This window comes from Atta colombica, unplaced genomic scaffold (assembly GCF_001594045.1).
Source record: "Atta colombica isolate Treedump-2 unplaced genomic scaffold, Acol1.0 scaffold137, whole genome shotgun sequence".
Lineage (NCBI taxonomy): Eukaryota > Metazoa > Arthropoda > Insecta > Hymenoptera > Formicidae > Atta > Atta colombica.
In genome coordinates, this window is record NW_017259225.1 from 995,291 (window position 1) to 1,012,149 (window position 16,859).

The following is a 16,859-nucleotide window of genomic DNA, read 5'->3' on the forward strand; positions in this document are numbered from 1 at the left end:
TCCAAAGTTCTTAGATCACTTTTACTCCAAATTAAAAAAATAAAATGTTAATAATTTTTTTAAAAACCTCAACTTTTTATTTAAAATGAAGATCTTCTCCAAGAATAATATCGCCGGATAATAGCATATCAGTCGGATATTATCACGTGCCCATATAAGTCGGCAAAAGCAATAGGTGTTAAATATGTACCAGGCATGAGATACTGCATGTTCATCGCCTCCTCGCGCATTCTCTCGCCCCTCAAGCAAATCGCCGCGGCGCTAAACAAGATCGCGCTGACCAACGACCAACCGACGCCGACCCAAGCGACCACGTACGACCAGTCGTACGAGATTAGCGAGTTGTCTTTCAGGACCTAGACAGTTTTGCCCCCATGTGCCGTGCCGTGCCGTGCCGCGTCGGGCGTACATAACAAACAAAAAGAAAAAATACGGGACGAGTTAGTTTGGCCGTTTCATGATTATCGTGTCACCTGGCATGATGTACTGAACGTTCTGAGCCTGCTCGCGAGCACGCTCCCTTCTCAGGCAGGATGCTGCGATCAGGAATAGCGTCATTGTGCCCAGACACGTAGCTACCCCCAGCCAGGCGAGGTAAAACGACCAATCGTACCATTGCGCCGTATTGTCCCTTAAAACCTGTGGGCAAAATTTCATCAAAATCTGCTGCATACGATTACATCTGCCACCTTGGTCACGTGGAAATTCTTGGTTCGATCAGATCTGGAAAAATCTTTCTCTGATGCGAGATAAGCGAAATTTATCTCTGTATCTCCATTGTATTTAGTGTGATTACTATGTTCTACAAGATTAACTAGCAATCCACTTCAATTGCATCATAGGGAATTTTTTGATTCTGTATACAAGAAAATGTGCTCGACAGTGAGTGATTTCATTTAAAAAATTATAATATTTGAAAACAATTTTTATGTGTTTTGCTTAATAGATCAATTGCAGATGACATTTAAATATTCATGTGTACATAAATAATTTAAATGACTTAGAGACGAAGTGAAAGCTGAAGCAATTTCAGTTAATAATATTGTATTAACATCATATAGATTCCTAGTCTTTTGGTGCGATTGATAATAATTAATGATAATTTTTAACATTTTATAGAGCATTTCGATATTGCACTAAAAAAAGAAGTATTTAATTTTAAAATATTAAAATGTTTCATTCTTATCTCCATTTTTTAAATATTTAAAGATGTTTTAATTTTACATTTTTTTCAATAAACAAAACACTATGTATTTCGATTTAAAACACTAAAACGTTAAAAATTGAAATATCTTTTATTATTCACATTTAGTTTCGAAAGAAAATAAAATTGAGTACTTACGTTGCTCCATTGCTGATAATATTCCTCTCCGACGATTTTTTCTTTTTCATAATACTCGACGCCATGCCAGAGGCCCATACCGCCAGCACTCAGTAGACCTGCACGATAAATGCATATAAATAGATATATTTCAGTAATATCATATTATATATACGTTATAAAAAGTTTCCTGAATTTTAGACATGCTCGCGAATTTACGATTCAATCTTTTCAAACGATCGCTGTCTATAAATTTTATTTGCGAATTTTTATTCGAAATACCATCGTATCGTTTCCAATAAAAAATGTTCTTCATAAACAATCTCATGCAATATTCGAAAGTGTCCGTTTATGAATATTTAATTCCGAAAAACAAAAGAGAACGTTGGATAAACTCTGAAAAAACATCTCGGGAAGTATACTGACAGGCGAATAACATTAGAATTGCTGTAGCCGTGATGTTCCCTGCTGATCTTCTCCAGCAGCCCACTACTCCTGTCCAGAATGCCGAAAATATCGCAAGAAAGGCGACCATGAATAGAGCTATCACGGATCTTCCCATATCTGCGATAATAATAACAAATTTTAACGTGCAGTTACGTTATTCGTGCATTGCGTCTTTTCTATATTAATGATGTTTCTATATTAATGAAAAATTTATGAAGTTTGATGAAATGAATGTTTTTATGAAGCTATATATGTGTTGTGTGTGTTTTTCCTCCAAGTCGTTTATACGTTGCCAAGTCAATCGTTAGTAAACTTTCCATTCCTGCATAGCAATGTGAATTTTAAAACGTCTATAATATTATTTATATCCACAATGTTTGTTTCTGTTAATATAGATTAACATTAAACTCGGTTCAATTTACTCTTTTTTCTAATTCTTAGAACTGAAAGAAAATGAAGAGTAAATTGAACCAAGATTAATCTGCATTAGTAGAAACGGGGGAATAAAAGATATTAAGAAATTTTTGCAACAACGTGGTCACGTTTATCTTTTTCCTAATTAGTTGTTAAGAAGAAGATAATCTGATCTTAGCGTTCACCGTATCTGGATAAATGGAATTGCAAAAACTCCCTAACGTCTCACAGGATTAATTTTTACGACGCCTTTTAGCATATATACATAATATACATAAATGTATGAAATATTCGTACATATACAGAGTGTAACTGAAATAACGTTAACTAATCAGATAGTACTATTCCTAATAAAAAATCCTCTATCATTTTGTAATTTCATTTTCGCATTATTTTTTTCAATTACCCAATGAATAAAATGTCTAAAATCGACGTATAAGATAGCTGTAAGATATTTTTAAGAGGTCTTTAAGAAAAATCTTCAAAATATTTCATAAAGAACACGGAAAGATATTATCTTAATATTGATAAGATCTTAAAATTGTCTTATACATCGCTTTTATCCATTTATTCGGCAATATTTGGAAATTAATATCTCGTTAATTATTGCGAAAATTGTAAAATGATAGAGGACTTTTCGATTAAGTTTTTTATTAAGAATAATGATTATGAATTGTATGATTAGTGGGCGTTATTTCAGTTACACCCTGTATATTAGGTATACAAATTAATTCAATGCCTTTATCGGAGACTTCATTTATCGAGTCAAAACCGCCAAATTTCTTTCGCGAGGGTATTCATCAGTTGCCCGAAAGGAGTAAAGTCATCAAAAATAATGGAGATATTATTTCGAATATTAAGTACTTGTCTTAGTGCGAAACTGTGATAATTTTGAACAAAAGACACCGAATTAATTTGTACATCTAATAAATTAAGTACTACTTAGAAATTTGATATTTAAATTTTTTTTTACATTCAACTTAAATTTTTTCAATTATAATATACACCAAGTATATTAAGAAATTTGATCGCGCTATACTTACGTAATCGTGTCATGGCATCGTCAGAGAAGCCTCTGGTTTGATTTTCTTCATCGGGAATGAAATAATCAATATTCATGCAATGTGTCTCTACGGGGCTCAGATAAGTTTCGACTGCAATGAAAAAAAACAATCGTGATAGAATATAAAAATGATATAAACGCACGTTACAAACTATAAAATTGTATTGTAAATCATGAATATAGGTTTTTATTTACTTGAAATTTTGTTATTCTTCTACATTAGCAAAAAAACTTGTATTCTTCATTTTTGTTTGCGAAAATTTATTAATTTTCACTTAAAAAATATTTTCTCCTCGAAACATTATGAGTTCGCAAATTGCCTTTACCAATTATGAGAAGAAATGTTTCACCAAATGGCGCACATAGTCTACACTTAATTGGCTAATTATCACCGACATTCTCATTTCACCAACCGCACAGACACGTGAGTCAACGTTCATCTAACGAATGATTACGACATCCAGAATCGAGACGTATTCTAAGCGAGATAAATGCGGAATCCTAATGAACCGCGAAATGACATTTACATTACACTTGTGAAGATACGATATCACATTAAAGATACACTTCGTCGAGAGCGAAATGTGATTTATTGTGATTTATTACTAATCACATAAGAATAAAAAAAAATGAATTTGAATAAAGGAATTTTACGTAAGATATTTTTCTAGTCAGAGCCTGAGAATTTGCAGGTCTTTTTATTTCATCAACTTCTTTCGGAAATATGTACATTTTGGAGATATTCTAAGGATATTTATTAGGTGTGGGAAAAAGTTCGTGGCGTTTTTCCCGTTAGATGGCATTAAAAAAACGCCACGAACTTTTTCCCATACCTAATATATGTATGCAATACAGAATATCTTAAAAATTTTCCAGTGTAATTTCCTATAAATATGTATATAATGAGCGACCAAGTGCTGATCGTTATATCCGTTTATTCTCTAGTTGCAAACGGAGGAGGAGTGAGGGATCCTTGAAGGTGCATTTATTAGATATCTTCAAGGGATCATGTTTCATGAGGAATTTACTACTGGGATTTATCAGTGTTTCATGATCCCACAGCCCCGACAGCGTCAACGAGCGTGCGTCTCGAGAAGCATGCGACCCAGAATGCAGCGCTATCACCGGGCGCGAAGTGTGCGGTATGCCTTTACCTGTATACTCTGCAGAAGGGGACTTGCGCTTGGTCTTTCGGCTCTTTTACAACGGTACTCCTTCAATGAATCCTAATCCATGAAACGCTACCTCAGCATGTAGGAAAAAGTTGTAAAGCAGCAATTCGCGATTCCTTTTTCTGATCCTGAACGTCCTTTTTATAAACCGACTCAGTAAACGAGAATTAAAAGGGATTAAAATTTTTTTCTATCCGAATGCGTATTTTAAATAGCGAATACTTTTTTTTTTATTTAATTGAATTCAATTACATTCAATTGAATGCAATTGAAAAACTGCATTTCCTATTCAAAATTTTGAATTGAACTCTATTCGTAATTGTGTTGTTTTGCACAGAAAAAGCTAATATTATTTTTAGATTGAAAAGCATAGAGATATGCTCCATGTAATTCCTATAAATGAATAAAAATGCATTCAAGATTGAAAAACATTCATTTTAACATTCGTGAATCAATATTTCTGAAAATCTGAATCCATTTCATTCATTTCAATCCATTCTCATTTGGTGGGGAAATAAAAAACGCAATTATTGCGTTCAGCAGAAAAAGCTTTATTGTTGTGATATTTTTTAATATGATTGATTTTGTCTCTTAATTCCTCTCACTGAATTTAAATATATACATATAAATTGTATTAAAAACCAAATTGTATTTAAAAATGTACAGTTGCAAAGATACTTTTTCTACTAAACGTGTACAAGACATTGATAATTGTCCATCAAAAGCAGTGTCTCAAAAAGTGAACTTTTGATTAATTAGATTATTGTCTTTAATGAAATTCAAGAAGGAATTTTTTAGCGAGAACATATTCGAATGAAATTTTGCTTGAGAATTTGAAATTAAAGTTTTGCACTAATTTCAAGCAAAATAATATTTTTTTCTTTGGATATTGTGTATTTTATTTTTCAATTGTAGATTCAATTCTCCTTTGATAGTTGATTACTGTTTTTTGTTTTCATTTGTTTTCATTTTTTAGTTGTGATTGAGTGAAAGTCTTCTGTTCAAAAGAACTGTTGGAAGTAACAAATGGAACTAATTTCAGTTTTTTTTTTTAATTATTACGATTTCGCTCAAATTTTTCAAACAGTCAACTAATAATAAATAATGTTCCATTATTTATTTTCGCGAAAAATCCTGTATTCTTAAAAAAAACTACACAATTATTATATCTTGATATCCTCATTAATGAAAATTATACTTAAATTTTATAATAACAATATTATATTTTTTTTCATTCAAGTTTTATACATATAATGATATAATATATAGCGAGAATCATTCGATCAATTTGACACGCAAAATTCTGTTATCGTAGGACCGGAAGTGAATTTTTCCGGAGATAGGAACTTCATGGTCAACCTCCACAGGGAAACATACCGTTCGAAATATTTAAGATTCAGGCGACGGACGTTTCCTCGACTCTTTTTGAATCTAGTTTCGCCTAAACGAAATAAGGCGCCATGCCAAGATCGTTGACTCGTGCCTAACTGTACACGCGCTACACTCCTCGCCATTCCGGAAGAGGAGTCGTCGGCGACGGTGGCGATGCCGAGCGACCGCGGTCGGCGAGCCCTCGTACTTTTCATCGTGCATCGCGCATCGTCGCGTGATACGAGCGATACCGGCAGGTAGATAAAAGCTACCGGACCGGTCGTTGACTGGTTTCTTCGGATTTTTCACGTGTGCATTCGCAATCACACATGCTGACCTCGATTTTCGGCGCTGACCGACGCGACAACGGTATACAAGAGCGTGATACAAAAAATCATCCATAAAAATCCCCACGTAATGTGAAATATTATCCAGTAGAGATATCGAGCAGACATGTCTCCAAGAATAAAAAGGATATCTTAAAGTTTGGATGTGATACATACGTATGTAAGGAATTACGAGGAGGGAGGGAGGGGGGAAGTGATAAAATATATTTCTAAAATATAAAACGTGTTAAAATATCAGAGGATATATTTAATAGGAAAAAATTCGATTTTTAAAGTTAAATCTTGTAATTCCTCACTTAATATTATTCGCAAAAATCAACTGCACATTTGTTTTGGTTTCTTCCCACTGCAAAGGTCAAACGCAAATCACGCGACCCTAATAAATCGAAGCTGCCGGAAACGGATCGCCGGAAGAAAACGGCATGCCGAAACCGATAAGGTCGTCCCCGGCGAATACATCGGTCGGCGAACGGTACCGCGATATACGAGTGATGCATCGATCATTTTGATTGTTTTCCAGCCAAGCGACGAGAACAAACACGAAGAAATCTTTTATGCGTCTGGCAATTTCTTCGTTCTTCTGGCAGCGGATCGAACGACCGATAGAATCGATTCTCACCGATCCAGCCTTGATACATTCGCCTTTCTTCGCCGTTTATTCTGATCCCATGATATCTGCCGAACAGATACACAGGTATACAGGTACTTTTACCGGCGCGGCGAGAGCGTGTTTTCGTTCGTGAACTCGGTGAGAAAGCATTGTCTCCGCCACCTTCAACATCCGCTTTGTCGGAACGCACACACACACATTTTATCCAAATCAAATCGTCTAGTTTAACTCTGATGTCGTTTACCGTGACTATTCCGAGATCTGCAGAAGTTTCTGTCTTTCTCTCGAAGACAGACACCGATGTTATGTGAGATAATGAGAGAGATTACATTCATGTTGTCCAATAACTAATTGAGACGAGGCGACTTGTCACTTTACAAGAATACCGCTACACCGTTGTGTATAAGAAAGCAACTGATCGTTGCAGTCTTGACATCCTGACCGTCGGGATTTTGGGACAGCAATTTCACCTGTCCGCAATTTTTAGCGGAGAAGTTTTGCGCACGTAAGGCTTTGGAAGGAAGCCTTATATCTTGCGATATTTTGCGAAGTCACGCGAAAGAAGCTGCCCCAATAAAATATAATTAAATGTGTGTTATAGAAATATATTTTAATGATCATTATGATTGATATTTACAGAGTGGTACACGAAATGACATATCATTTGTTTACGTATAATACATTTATTTTTAACAAAATTCATATTTAATAGAATTTCTACGAAATACAGAAACTGTGTTCCAAAATTCATTGTCATTGCACGTAATGCTGTCCACAACTCTACTTTAAGAGACCTTAGGTTATAAGTGATCGAAAAAGATTAAGATCCAGTTCCACAACTCACGATTAACTCTTAACTGAGGTTTAACTTATTCATTGTCTCTTTCTAATTCTAGAATTGGAAAGAGATGAGAAATAAGTTGAACCTCGGTTAAGAGTTAACTGTGAGTTGTGGAACTGTACCTAAGTGACAATAATTTCTGTTTTTAAAAGCATAAGTTTTGTGACCGATCGTCATTTATAACTTAGAACTTACAGCTTACGACTTCTTAAAGCAAGGTCGTGACTTAGCCTAACGTAAATTAATTTTCAGCATTAGCAGTGAATGTTAGAACAGCTAGAAATGCTCTTACACAATTTAAAAACCGATATTCCACAAATATAGTTTTAATGAAATAATAAAATAGTACGATATTTTATGTGCCACTCTGGATTAATTTTCATTTTACATACAAGTCTTATTCAAGCGTACCATCTAATCTCAATGGGTACTTTATTCAATTTTTTAATCAATCCTATCTAGAGAAATCTCGATCGTAACATGTGACATCGACACACTTTCCTCGCGTTCGCCTCGGAATTTTACTGAACACTAAGCACCGCTTCCTCCCTACGATGATTCGCTATTGTGCGAACAACAATGGATTTTATATGAGCTCCCTAATGTATGGTATGCCCGCATCTAACACGGCTAGCCATAAGGTACGTTTTCACTTCGTAGCGCGCAACGCGTTTTTCCCTTCCCGTTCGAAGAATGCGCAACCTGAAACTTCCGGAAGAACTGGAATCACCTGTACCGCGGACTGTACTGGACTTGTATGAAAAGTATATTCGCACGTGTATCTTTCTCTTTTTTTTCTTCTTCTTTTAACTTCTGGCTCGCCATATTGAGATTCGAAACGTGTTGAGAATCGAAACTTCACTCGCTTGACGTTTTCAAAAATCTAATCCGAAATCTCAATTTCGCGGATAATAATTGCATGCTTTATCAGACTATTCAATATAATACAAGAGGTTTCAAAAGCTAATCCTAGAATATGTGTGGTTCTAAAAATAGACATTATCTAAGACGACTTGCACAACTTCTGGAACTGAAGAGCAAAGTGTGCTGTTTTGCATTCATGATTGTATATTCTTTTTTTATTAGAGTATAATCTAAAGTTAGGTCTTATTACGTTACATCTTCTACTTTACATTCCTTGCATAACACGACACGTAGACACAGAAGACCATTTACATATTTATCACATGATATTTTTGTCGTTTAGTAAAACCGATCTGCGCTTGCAGCACAATTCGATCGTATGCAATGCACGTCCTTATGACACTAATGCTTGCATAGTAATTTCAGATTATTATTACGTCATGGAATGAACATTGCACGATCATCGAGATATATAAAAGTCGATTCGTATGGCGTAAAAAAAATTTTCATCGTATATATTGATATATTATTCTAATCCATTTTTAGGATCCTCGTGTATATGCATTCCAGAATATAACGCGATAGGTTTCTAATCTGAAACATTACTTATATAGTATATCAATTATAGAAATTTTAGGATTAAAATTGATTTTTTCAATACCGATTTATTTTAATTGTTAATTTAATTGTCTTTCTTTTCTTAGAGACAAAATTTAATAGATAAAAGAATGATTAAATCTAACAATATAATATATTATAGGACTGTATATGTGATAACACAAACTATAGAAATCAAAGCCTTAAACGCTCTAACTGGATTTTAAATGCTTGTATGATTCTTATGTGAATTTATATATTACGTATGTAGTCCTCAGAAACGCGCGCCAAAATGATTTTTCGGTCTTGAAAACTTGATGCTAACTCTACTAATCTACTATCGCAATAATATCACGAATTAAATTTGTTAGCAATTTAATAAATTTTTGATGCTTATTCGCATCATCGAAACGATCTTAATAATGTTGAATAACAATTATTAAATCTAATAATTATCGAAGGAACTGATGCTTAGACCAACCAATTTGATTGGACAGCCTTAATATCTTAATTTATATTTTGTGACCTAGATTTGTATCAAAATTCATTTAATCGGCACATATTTCTTGAATGAAACGATGAACATCAGAATCATTATACGAGATTATGATTATAATATATATCGGGTTAATTACCTTGATTACGGATTTAATTACATTCTCTGTTATAATTTAAAATTATATATCATCGCGTTTGATTACGTATGACTGCGTTTATGTATCATTGCAGTTACGTATCTCATTCTTAATTAGTTTAATTATCTACAAAGACAAACATTGTCGAGTTTCTTCGTTTATTATCTTAAAAATACGTGATACCTCGCTGAACATTACTGTACGACATATAAATACCATGCGTCATTACCGTAGAAAGTTTCTAATTGGAAAGGCGTTCCAAGCCATAGAGCGTTATACACGATGCGAAGTTACGCATGGGGAGTAAGATTTGATCACATCCTTGTGCGTAACATGCGTGCTTTTATTCCGGGTTTAAATACCTTAAATTTGTTGTTCAAGACAAGACTCTAATTTAATTGTACCTTCTTTTTAAAATCGACGCTTATCGAATTCTACCATGTCCTTTCTCTTATAACTTCAAAATATTTAAACTTTTATCTTATATAAACTTTAAAAATTAATCTCTACATTTTAGGAAAAGAGAATTTTTTTAAAATACTACAAAAATAAATTTGCATTTATATCTGGCAAAATTTTTCAATGAAACTTTATTCTCTTTGTTCTCACAGTCAACCGAAGCTTACATGCAGCTTGTGTTTTCAAAGCATTAACACGCGATCGATTGGCATGTCGGCTGTTTCGCAACAACTGTGATCGCAACGGTCCACTTACGATATGCGCTCTGAAAGAAAAAAGACCACCAGAATCCTCGAATCCGGCAAATCTTATCGTCCATTAAATAATTGAAGACAAGGATTCTCGCGGTCGATACCAATGTAAAAACTTCGCGCAATTTGATTCGAAGATAGAATTCCATATTTCCGTTATTATTTCCTTCGAAATAGTGTCTGAAAAACCGTGATGACATGATCATTTTTATTGATTTGTTGAAAAACAAAATAAAACAGCTAGCGGATATACCGGATGCGTTGCTTCGTGGCGAATCGACTTTATTTTGTGTGTTTCTGTTCATCATAAGTTCATTCGATAATTTTGCGTACAATTTATAAAATATTTTAATCCCCTGGATTTTTACAGTTAAGATAAATTTTTTTTAATATTTCGCTACAATTAGGAATTTATTTAAGAGTTTTCACTATAAGATTTTATTGTTTACAGAAATCTAATACTGAAATTTATTACTGAAAAACAATAATTAATTACTACTAATTTGGAATACTAAAAGACACTGAACAACAATGCTTTTAATATTTAAAATAAATAACAAACTAATCAATTGTCTTTTAGTATTAAACTGATTAGTGTTAGATTTTTGTAAAGATTTAACTTAAAAGCAAGCGAATGCTTTAAGCCTAATGTACAATGTGCTCTTTATTTCCTATTTTTGTTTTTTTTTTTTCTTTGCAACCATTTTATCGACAATTGTATTCTTGCTACATATTATATTTCTTGTTTTGTTCGTTTTAATCTCGGGCGATATAAAACAAAAAAACCGGATGAAAAGCAAAAAAACAAATGTAAATAATAGCAAAAAGCAAGAAACAGGGAACAAAAAGCACATTAGAAGTAGAACAGACTTTAATATCTGTATTTTTTTCTTAGATTTTTCTTAGAATTGCATTTCAATAAACAAGAAAGAAAGCGTTGGTATCCCAGCAAACGAAATGAATTGAAATGGATTCAGATTTTTCAGAAATATTATATTAATTCACGAATGTTAAAATGAATGCTTTTCAATTCTGAATGTATTTTTATTCATTTATAAGAATTGCATGGAACATATCTCTATGCCTTTCAATTAAAAAATAATATTAGCTTTTTCTATGCAAAACAACACAATTGCGAATACTGTGTTCAATTCAAAATTTTGAATAGGAAATGCAGTTTTTCAATTGAATCCAATTAAATTCAAAAAAAAGTATTCGCTATTTAAAATACGCATTCGGATGGAAAAAATTTCAATCCATTTTAATCCATTCTCGTCTGCTAGGATTTTATGATTCATTGATATTTTTTATACGAAAATATAACACTTGGCTATGTGCGATGATGAATCCTAGAATGAGAAAGCGCTGTGAGATACATTGCGACGGAGCTAACGGGTGAAAATGTACCTTTCTCTAAAGATTGTGCGCGTCTGTGCGACTGATTATAAACTGTTAACCTATTACGTCGAATCGGATAACCTACGACATTACGAGATCATAACGTAGAAAGTTTCCTAAAGGCCGCGTAAGGGGTGTCGTTGAACGAGGAACTCGGAAGAATTTGTCGATCCTTATACAATTATTACGGATACCGATCAGACAGAGAATTGGACACCAGTCCAATTCTTTGCAATTTTCATTATTTGACGTAATTATATAGCCTGTCTGCTGACAATGTACTATAAAAATAATAATGTAAATAATTGCATGTTATAAGCAATTTTAAAATTTTTCCGCAATCACCAATATGGAATGGTAAAGTGCACAAAGTGATATTGATCTTAATAGTAAATAATTGAATGCTTGATTAAAAGAAAATATTCGTCAAATAAAAAATAACATTTATCGAAATAATTATTGAACTGTAAATCGTCTCTAAATCTATTCAGGATCTATTCACGCCAAGTTCTTCACAACTTTTATTAAAGCATGCATGATGATTAATTATTAAATGATCAACTCTGCTTGAGAATTCTTACCCGTTGGTGGTCTCTCTTTAGGATAGCATATCCTAAATAGACCTTGAGTCCTTGTGAAATAATAATATTTCATGTTCATTTGTTCCACCAAATGGCTTTGCTCGGCATGCTTGCTCGCGTATTGCTATAACAGAAAGAAAAAAATTCCTTGAGCGTCAAGTGTTGAGTTTTAATATTCAACAAAAGTTATACAAAATGCATTATTAACGATGATGAAGTGAAAGAGCAAGAACAAAGTCGCGACGAATAATTCGCCTTGACGGAGAGAGCTACCGGACGTGTGTTTGCGAATGCAGATGAAGTATATACACGCTCTTCCTTTCGCGAAAATGTTATTATCGTTAGAAAGTAAGAATACCGCGTTCTTGTGATAGAACATCTGTCAGAATCTCTCCCTCTCGCGTTTTTAGCGAAAGAGATGGCTTTACCTTCTCAGAATTTATTCTAAATCCTAATTAATTGATTCACGCGAAACTATTTTAAGACTTAATTATAAAAATCCATGGGGCTGAAAATGAACGATATTAAAATGAATTAATGATATAAAAATCTATATAATAAATCATAGCGCGATTGATGCTCAAATTTCGTGAGTTTCGCAATTATAAATAAGAAATTGCCGATGGATGAAATTACGAGTAGAGAAAACGACTCATTTTATTTCACATCACTTCGAGACATCGATATTCCTCGAAGAGCCCGCCCATGAAGATCACAAGAATCCATATAGAGAGCGTTTATTCGTGCGTGTCGACAAGCAAGTTGTACCGTGCTTTCTTAGTTCGATTTCGTTCGACTTCGTACATATCGTCCTCGAAATTTAATGGAATTTCAGATCATATAGTAGGTGTGCGTCGGTTTCGCCTCCATCGGCGGCGGTTCTTCATGGTTGATAGTTTCACACCGATCCGGCGGGACTCGTCCTCGGCGAGCAGATATCAATGCCGGCTTGAATCGTTACGATCTATTTTCTAGAAAGTTCTTCTTCGATTTCCCGATTCAACGTCTGGTAGAAAGTATAATGATACATCGCGCTATACGCGGGAAATCTTAACGCATGAATCGCGATCGTCGCGTCGACGACGGAAAGAAACATTTCCGCGAGTCGAAAACGCGTGCTTTTTCTTTTTGTGTACATGAGTCACTTCCCACGAGGCATTTCGCTCGATTCGTTGTCTGCCGATTGCTGATAAAAGGTATCACTATTTCGCGAAAGCGTTTCTTTCAACGTTTCTCCCAGTCGTTTTCATAAACAATATCAACAGTTCTACACGGTACACACAACAGTGTGTTCCCCGCACAGAGCTGTTTCCACCTGATAGAAAAATGTATTAAATTTTAATAAAGATTTGTTTGAATAGTACTAACTTATCATTTTATCATTATCACGATAGATAATAAATGTTTGAAATAAAAAAAAATGATAGTTGAATCAAATTAACCCCTTTAAATCTTGTATACATTACAATGTAAAAATGATAGTTGAATCAAATTAACCTTTTAAATGTTAATTGTAATGTATACAAGATTTAAAGGGGTTAATTTGATTCAACTATCATTTTTTTTTATTTATCAAACATTTATCTATCATAAATGATAAGTTAGTACTATTCAAACAAATCTTTATTAAAATTTATGGATCTTATGGATTTTAAAATTTATGGATCTTTATTAAAATTTATAGATCTTATGGATCTATTATGGATTTTATTTATGGATCTATAAATAAGAACCAATTGCTTGAACAGGTTACATTCCAAATCTCATTGAAAAAAAAAGTGTTGCAAACCGTTCTGACTATACATCAACCGACCACGACTGTAAATTTGAAGACATTATCTATTTAAATTATTTTTTCTATCGATATTATCTGAAATCAGATGTATATAATAATGTTGGAAAAATAGTCAAGATTTTCAAAGAAATTAATATTGTGGTATGAATTATTTATGTTAAAGTGCTCTTAACTTGAACTTGAAAATAGTTTTTTTTAACATGGTTCCATTAAAGTCAGATCTAAAAGAATTAAAGATTCTTGTATCAAATAAATATATATATATATGTTAAATTTACAAATATTTATTAAAAATTAGCGTTCTTTTTCAGTGTTTCTATTTGTTCAACTTATTTTGAAAGATTAACCAGTTTATGATGTGCACGTTTTAATTCCTTAATTGTATTAAAAGATTGTTGAAATCAGAATTGTTTTCGCTGAAGGAAAATCAATTTCAAAACATCGATTAGATTATCAAACATTAGCGACGGTATATTATTACTATAATTTTTATAATAAAACGCTTATTTTTTTATTAAGAAATATAAACTTTACTTTGTTCTGTAGCAATGGAAAAAATCTAAAAAATATCAAATTTACATTTATGGGAAATGTAGTCGAAGTTTTATCGCTCTTAAAGCGATTGATTTATACGGATATGTGCCTTTGTTATACAGAAAGCAGAAACACGTTCGCGTTGCGTCTGTCAACAGCAACGTCATGTTATTTCTGAAATTCCACTGCCTACGTTTTTCCTCGATTACCAACAGATAATCGTACGAGCGTGACGTACATCGCTGATGCAAGTCTCGATTCAACCTTGGTGAACACCCATGCGTTCTGAACAATTCTCTCGAAAGAACGCGCAAGATAGATGATGTACGTTCGTTAGAACGGTGTCATTTTATTGTTCTACGTAAACTAAGTAACTTTGTAATTCATGACAAATCGAGTAACACAAAATTCTATTGCATTATTATTGAAACTACTATTAAGAACCATCGTGATTGACAAACATCCCTAGATGTAAAATCACGAGAGAAAGGAGATTCAGTCAAGTTTTCTCACTAATCGCAATCTTAATAGAATTTTGACGAAATATTTTAAAGAATTTTGAAAGAGAAATATTAATTTTTTGTCTGTAAAATATAGGGATACTCAACTTAAGAGAATGTGTTTTTCTACGAAAGTTTCTGCGAGATTTGAAAATGCAACATGTGAATCCCCTCTCGTGACGGTACATATCATTTATGCACAATTAGCGTCATTCGAGATTAGCGAGAAAGGGAAGAAAGGAGGATTTCAATGAATCCCAGTCTCGTCTAGGCCACGCCATTCTGCTTTCACGTTGCTATTTCACCATTGCTTGAATAGCGCGGGAATATCGTTAAGTTCGTCTGATTTCTTTGACATAGAAAGGAAAACCCCTCTTGGGACTCACAATGAATATAATGTTAACTATATTAAGATAATTATATTATCAAATGAAGAGTTTCAACTCTCACGTGTCTTTCGAGAAATATTTTCTATAGCATTTTGTCGGCGATTTCGTGAAATCATATTTTCTACATTCTTATCATATTTCTACTGTAACTGTCTCATGTCAGCAGCGTTGATTTTAGACATATCTTCAATTCGTCATGACATTTTAACGCTACGGTTGTAGCTACTGATTGTATTCTGGTATGGCATTTTCATTAGCGGAGGAAAGCGTGATAATTATTGCAATAGTTAGAAGTGATTATGCAAAATACTTGAGCATGCTCGCGGAAATGGACAAAGGATAGCTTTCACTCAACTTGTCATTCCCGTCTTCGTTCCTAGTTCTCGTTCGAACAAATTATCGATGCCTACATATCAATTGATGTAAATTGTCGGAGCGTTATCGGTTCGGTTGCGGATTCGTTAAAAAGGGAGGCCCGTTCACCTCGTACACGAGATTTTTAGCTAACAAGTTATGTTGTGTATGGCAACTTTCATTTGAATTTTTCCTCACTGCCGACTAGCTTATTATTGGCTGATCGTGTCGCGATTTTTCCGACTCTATGCGATATCTTATGATTACGCAACTCCCCGCTGAATTTGAATAATTCGCCGTCGCGCATCGATTATTTGAAGGACCGATTATGAACAATACGGACTTGCACAGGCATTACTATCATTTGAATGACAATCGATGTAATTTACCTTATTTCCGGATACTTCTAAAGATTTTGTTGCATTAATTTGTCACGCCGGACGGCGAAATGATGCCTTAAAATTATTCAATTGGCAAAAGCAATACTCATCGATATCCTCGCAACATCGAACAGTCCACAATCGAGAGAGTTTAATTTCTTGTTCATAAATTTTACTTTTTTTAACGTTGAGCAATAGAAATTCTTACATATTTCAGTACTTATATACCAGGCATGCACAGTCAGTATAATCATTCTCTTTTAGTTTCCAAGTTACTTTATAAATTCCTTATTTTTCGTCATTTACACCGAAAATAATGATGATAAATTCTTCTTATAAATATAGATTTAAAATTTATTTAACAAAAGTAAGAGTTTTGTATGTATCGTGAGGGGCTATCAGAGCTTAGCTAGTTAACGTCCGCTAATGAGAATGTAATTAAATGAATTATGTAATCATTCAAATAATATAAAGCTCTGATAGCCCCTCACGGTATATACAAAATTCTTACTTTTGCTAAATAAATTTATATATAA

The 16,859-nt window shown here is 33.4% G+C and overlaps 1 protein-coding gene across 2 annotated transcripts in view; it reads right to left on the reverse strand.

Moving 5' to 3' along the window:
- The window catches only part of LOC108684634, a 31,059-nt gene that overhangs the window by 5,594 nt on the left and 8,606 nt on the right, over positions 1–16,859 (reverse strand). The window contains exons 2-6 of one of the 2 annotated variants that reach the window (XM_018189054.1): positions 12,372–12,495; positions 3,226–3,336; positions 1,748–1,885; positions 1,343–1,440; positions 191–356 (exon numbers count right to left, since the gene is read on the reverse strand). In XM_018189054.1, coding sequence (XP_018044543.1) covers positions 191–356; positions 1,343–1,440; positions 1,748–1,885; positions 3,226–3,336; positions 12,372–12,495 — 637 coding nt within the window. Of the gene's footprint in view, positions 1–190; positions 357–473; positions 640–1,342; positions 1,441–1,747; positions 1,886–3,225; positions 3,337–12,371; positions 12,496–16,859 lie in introns of both variants that reach the window. The other variant, XM_018189055.1, reaches the window with a different exon arrangement.